Below are 5,214 nucleotides of genomic sequence, written 5' to 3' on the forward strand. Positions count from 1 at the left end.
GTCTCTTTGATTTCAACATGGAATTTATGATTTTATGGAAGGATTTTATGAATATGGTTCCTTTCAAATTTATGCAACAAGTGTAGCTCATGTGGTAGAGTGCTCGCTTTGCATGCGAGAGGCACGGGTTCGATTCCCCGCATCTCCATTCCTTTTAATTTTCTGACACAGAAAATAACAAAACAATCTTATTAAAATTGTTGACTAGAATTTTTTACTTCGGGTGTGCTTGTCACCCATTATTTGGGAAGAATGTATTATAGCAAAGTGATTTATGTTGAATTGTGTGGTTAAAAAAAAAAGAAACGTTCTATATTTGCGTGTAATGTTATTTTAATGAAAAATGTGTGGTTGAAAATGAATACTGTAAAAAAATAATGGAAAAGAATGGGAGAAAATGGATGACAAACAGAGACTTTATAGCATTTGCTAAGATTTATCAATTTATTTCGCAAAATCTAAATTTGAACAATTTAAGTGGTAATTTTTATTTTTTAAGAGTTCTTAAAATCACATTTTTGTGGAAAATATTTCTAAAAACGTAATTTTAAAAACTTCATTTAAACTTGGAGCTTTTCTTAGCCGTCTAATAATACTTTACATTTAAACTTCCTCTTGCCCCGCTTAGACTCGTAAAAATTTGGAACTTGATCATATTATTTGATCATATTTTACGCTTTTTAAAAACATCGCTGACAAAAGACTTCACTTAAAATATTAATTTTTGATTAAAAAATTTTTTAAGTAAAGGCCGAAAATATTGGATTGGGTGTCCAGTTGATGACGATACGTAAAAGAAAAAGAAAGTAACAGTTGACCCGCAATCTCCCGCAAATTGAAAATCGCTCTCTTTCTTTCTAGCAGTTTTAGCATAAACCCAGGTGGTCGATCAGCTTTCAGATTCACAAATCACTTGAAAAACTTAGAATCAGTAAGTTTTCGGCCACCTTGTTTAATATTCATTCACACGTGCATATATTTTCATTTATACTTTGATGAATTGATGTCGCTTAATGTAATTCGGTGCGGTGCTGTGATTCAAGATTAATTTTTTACCTGCAATCTTCTTTGTAACAATTGTTGACCTCCGAATCTGATTGAGACCAGCACGTCAATTGATCCCGTCTCTGCTCGTTGCTAGCGCACTGGTAACGCACGCGTTAGATCACGCGCAAGACTGGAGCCTCTCAAAACGCCGGGTAGAATCTGCTGAGTTTTAGTTCATCATTATACATAGATTATATATAAGTCTGTGTGTGTGTGTGTGTGTGTGTGTGTGAGAGAGAGAGAGAGAGAGAGAGAGAGAGAGAGAGAGAGAGAGAGAGAGAGAGAGAGAAAAGTTCAATCAATTTCAGCAATATAAGTCTCGGTTTTTTAACTAATCAGACTCCATGTGTAATTGCTCTTTTAAATTTTGTAACTGCAGTCTGCATTACAAACACTGAGGATCAAGAACTTCCGGTACCAAGCAACACCATCCAAAATTCGTTGACAATTTCTATTTGCTCTCTTCATGGGTTGCTACATGTCAAAGAAAGAAAGACGAGAACCTGGATTCGAGGATCCAGCCATCATTGCTTCTGAAACAGCTTGTAAGTTCCCAACCTTTTGCTAGGAATACGAGATACAATTTAAGCCTCTGTTTGACAACCATTCTTTCAAAAGAATGAGTTTTTGAATGGTAAATTTTCGGAGAATGTGTGGTAAAAAAGTAGAAAAAAGTTTTGGGTTTACGTGAAGAATATTTTATTGTGAGAACGTGGTTCAAAAGGAGTATTAGAAAAAAAGAGGAAGACAATTGTTGCTTTAATGCATCTGTCGTTTCACTTCTTTTTAATCAAAGGCAGAGTATTCATTCAGACAGGGACATAGAACCTGATCCTGAACCAGTAATACAAGGAAAAAGTTAATGGCCTGGTGAACTGGGATCAAAAGATAAACTAGTATATACTGTTGGAGTCAGTCAGTCTAGATTCAAACCCAATGTTAAATGCATCCACTGCATCTTTAAGGTTCTGTGCAATAGGAATGAAGCTGTGTGCACCTGCTCCAAGTGCAGAGATCCCAGCTCCAGCTGCACAGAAAAGCGGATAACGTTCATGAGTTATTGCACAATTTTTCAAGTAGACCACCTTTGTGATTTCATGCATCTCTCATTTCACTTGTTGCCCATTACTGTATGAAAAGTTCTTGCTAAGAACTCTGTGTTTGCAGTCACCGTGAATGAAGTCGAGGCTTTGCATGAACTGTATAAGAAAATGAGCAGTTCGGTTGTAGATGATGGTTATATACGGAAGGTATATCTTTGTAATTGACTTCTGTTTTTCTTTAAATACTCTTTCAATTTTGTTTTTGAGGCAGAACTCTTGTCCTAGTCTCTATATTTCTCAATTCTGATTGCACATGACTTATTCACTTGTTGACTATATTCTGTGCATTCCTTGATGAACAGGAAGATTTTGTATTTGCACTTTTTAGGAATGGCAATAAGCAGAACCTGTTTGCAGATAGGGTATGCAATTGCCATTTTTTTTTTTCGAGCCAGGAGAGAGGAAATGGAGCATGTTCCTGTGAGGTGGTGTAATGCACTCTCAAAAGTCAATCTCCTCTCACTCCTCTTTTATGATTCTCCAGATATTTGATCTATTTGATGCCAAACGGAACGGGAAAATTGATTTTGGAGAATTTGTTAGGGCACTAAGCATCTTTCATCCCAGAACTCCTGAAGCTGAAAAAATCGCTTGTAAGAATACAGTTTTATCAGGACAAATTCTCAACTATATTTCGTCTGTGACAGAATTTCTATTTCCATTTCTTTTGTTTATTTTGTTAAATCACTGCTGTGAAATTTTGAAATTATTATGGCAGGTGCATTCAGATTATACGATTTAAGAAATACAGGCTACATTGAACATGAAGAGGTAACAGTGTTTTCCATTTCCTTTTCTACTTATAAGTTGGTCTGAATAAAAAGTTTTGGCATTAAGCTTCGAAGTGTATTACTTGGAAAGAAATTTTAGCAAATTAAGCATAGCTTTCTTAGAAAGAATTCAATTCTTGTAGGAATTTCTATAACTCTCCTTGTTCTTCATATCATTACTAAGCATAGCTATCTACATGACTGGGAAGTAAATAGCACCGTTGTCAAGTGTTTCATTAGCACAAGTGAATTTTATTCCTCTTGAATCCCAAAGTCCAAAGAAATTATGAAGACCTGAGTTTTTTCCCAAGGACAAGATTTAGATGATACTCATGTGGCTCTGTCTATCGGCTTATAAGCTTTTAAATTACATGGTTCAACATGACATCAGGCAGGTAAGGATCGTTGTAAAAGTCAGTCGCCACACATTATGAAATTTGCACGTGTTAGGATTTGACAAGAAAAAATGAACCCCACCTAAGCATGAGGAGTCATGTTAAAACGTGATCTAAATGACTCTAGAACTGCTTAACTTTTCAGATCAAGTGATTAAACATTTTAAAATTCAACTCATGCATTAAAGCACATATAAATTCCTTGAAAGAGAGGAATGATGTGGACGTAAAGGATTCAACGTGGGGAAACGATGAGTGAGTTATATCGTGGTTGGCAAATTTCAAAAGGTTGATTTTGGTGAAAATAGTTGCTAAAACGCATCTGTGGTGTCTATCTTTATAGATACTTTAATTTGCCATCGATATGGTGAGAGTTGAGATCATATATTTTTTCAATTGCAAGCCTCTTTTAGATTAGTTCTTGTTTCTTCCTCATGACTGATTAGAGAGAGGATGGAGCTAGAAATCCATAGCCGTGAATACGAGTATAATATGCTTAGGCTCAACATAGTCCAACATCCTTCTTTTGAGTAACAACTTTTACAATTCTCTCTTAATTTCTCGTCTCACAACTTGTTTCCACTTAAAATCTATCTTGACAATTCTCAACAGTTGGAGGAGATGGTGTTGGCTCTTCTTAACGAATCCGACCTAAATCTGTCGGAAGATATCGTTAAAGGCATTGTTGATAAGGTGCAAATGTTTATTTTGGTACAAATAACTTCACTCTCGACCTTTTTACACGGCGTCATTGCTCATTTGTGTAATATTCTTTTACAGACATTCAATGAAGCTGATATAAATGGCGATGGCAGGATAGATTTAGAAGAATGGAAAGAATATGCAGCAAAGAATCCTTCTTTGTTGAAAAATATGACTCTTCCATATCTAATGTAAGCTCAAGTTTATACTTGTTTCTCATAGTGTACTGTCTCACTCTCAGCTAATAAAAAGCTTAGATTCTCTGTACAGAAACGTTTTTAAAATCCCGTGACTTGTTTGGTAGGGTGTTTTACAGAAAGGAAAGAATTTAAAATCTTGTTTAGTATAATATCTACTTCAGTCAAGAACAATAACTTGGATTTGAAACTACGTCTTTCTTTGTCTAAATTTACAGGGATATAACGCTGGCATTTCCCAGCTTCGTGATGAACAGTGAAACAGATGTTTCCAAATGGCAGCCCAAAAATGAACTCATCAACACATTGCCAGTCAACAAGCAGTCGTGAAAAAGATTGGCTTTCTCGGCAGCGTATCTTAAGATGGTCTCAGACGACGTATTTTGTGAAATCGTAAAAGATATGTACATTGTTGTTCAATCTGAAAGGGGAAAAATGCTGGTTAGAAAAGTTTTCTCCATTGGCATTTTGATAAGGGGCTTTGCATAGATGTCACTAATATGAAAATACACCAAACTTATTCAAAATCTTGCAAAAATTTCAATTTACACTTTTCATTGTTTTTTGAATGCATTTAATGCAAGACTAGATGTGTGTCTTTTTGAAGAAGCTAATCGTGAAATTAGTTATTACACAATGGAATGGATAATAGGTAGATTAAGCAGAAAAAGAAAGAGAAAATTAATTATTTTCTAACATTATCTTGACATAAAGAAGTGAAATTTTCTCTAAGAGTTGTTCATATGGTAGTTGAGTATTAAAAACATAATACTTCAAAAAGAATGTTTTCACATCTTGACAGTTGTGAACTGTCAAGATAGACATTCGAAATGTTGATTTCTAGGCAGTTTTTGATTTCCTAACTGCCTAGATGGACATTTTACTTGCCTAACCAATTTGGAACTAAATGATAGAAGTTATTCAAAAGTGCATTGTGCTTGCATTTAAATTGCAATTCGTGTATGCTTACCATTTAGGTATGAGAAAATAGTAGTGTTTT

At 34.8% G+C, this 5,214-nt stretch overlaps 1 protein-coding gene across 3 annotated transcripts; it reads left to right on the forward strand.

Annotated features, from left to right (window-relative positions):
- The first annotated feature begins 777 nt into the window (after nt 1-777).
- Nucleotides 778-4,776, forward strand: LOC111411944 (calcineurin B-like protein 7). 3 transcript variants are annotated; one of them, XM_023042637.1, is made up of 10 exons: nt 778-931; nt 1,108-1,199; nt 1,427-1,592; nt 2,215-2,297; nt 2,453-2,512; nt 2,635-2,743; nt 2,869-2,921; nt 3,928-4,008; nt 4,096-4,208; nt 4,433-4,776. In XM_023042637.1, exons 3-10 carry the CDS (start codon nt 1,514-1,516, stop codon nt 4,542-4,544), a joined length of 690 nt encoding a protein of 229 aa, XP_022898405.1. In that variant the 5' UTR covers nt 778-931; nt 1,108-1,199; nt 1,427-1,513; the 3' UTR covers nt 4,545-4,776. The 3 variants fall into 3 exon arrangements, with proteins under 3 accessions (XP_022898405.1, XP_022898406.1, XP_022898407.1); XM_023042638.1 differs by lacking the exon at nt 1,108-1,199 and having other exon boundaries at nt 780-931; XM_023042639.1 differs by lacking the exons at nt 778-931; nt 1,108-1,199 and adding an exon at nt 2,013-2,123 and having other exon boundaries at nt 1,206-1,592.
- The last annotated feature ends 438 nt before the right edge of the window (nt 4,777-5,214 follow it).

This window comes from Olea europaea, chromosome 16 (genome assembly GCF_002742605.1).
Source record: "Olea europaea var. sylvestris chromosome 16, O_europaea_v1, whole genome shotgun sequence".
In the NCBI taxonomy this organism is placed as follows: Eukaryota; Viridiplantae; Streptophyta; class Magnoliopsida; order Lamiales; family Oleaceae; genus Olea; species Olea europaea.

Coding starts and splice junctions, on each gene's coding strand:
- LOC111411944 (XM_023042637.1), top strand. CDS start 1,514: ATGGGTTGCTACATGTCAAAGAAAGAAAGACGAGAACCTGGATTCGAG. Junction 1,593..2,214: donor CATTGCTTCTGAAACAGCTT/GTAAGTTCCCAA, acceptor CTGTGTTTGCAG/TCACCGTGAATGAAGTCGAG. Junction 4,009..4,095: donor TTAAAGGCATTGTTGATAAG/GTGCAAATGTTT, acceptor ATTCTTTTACAG/ACATTCAATGAAGCTGATAT.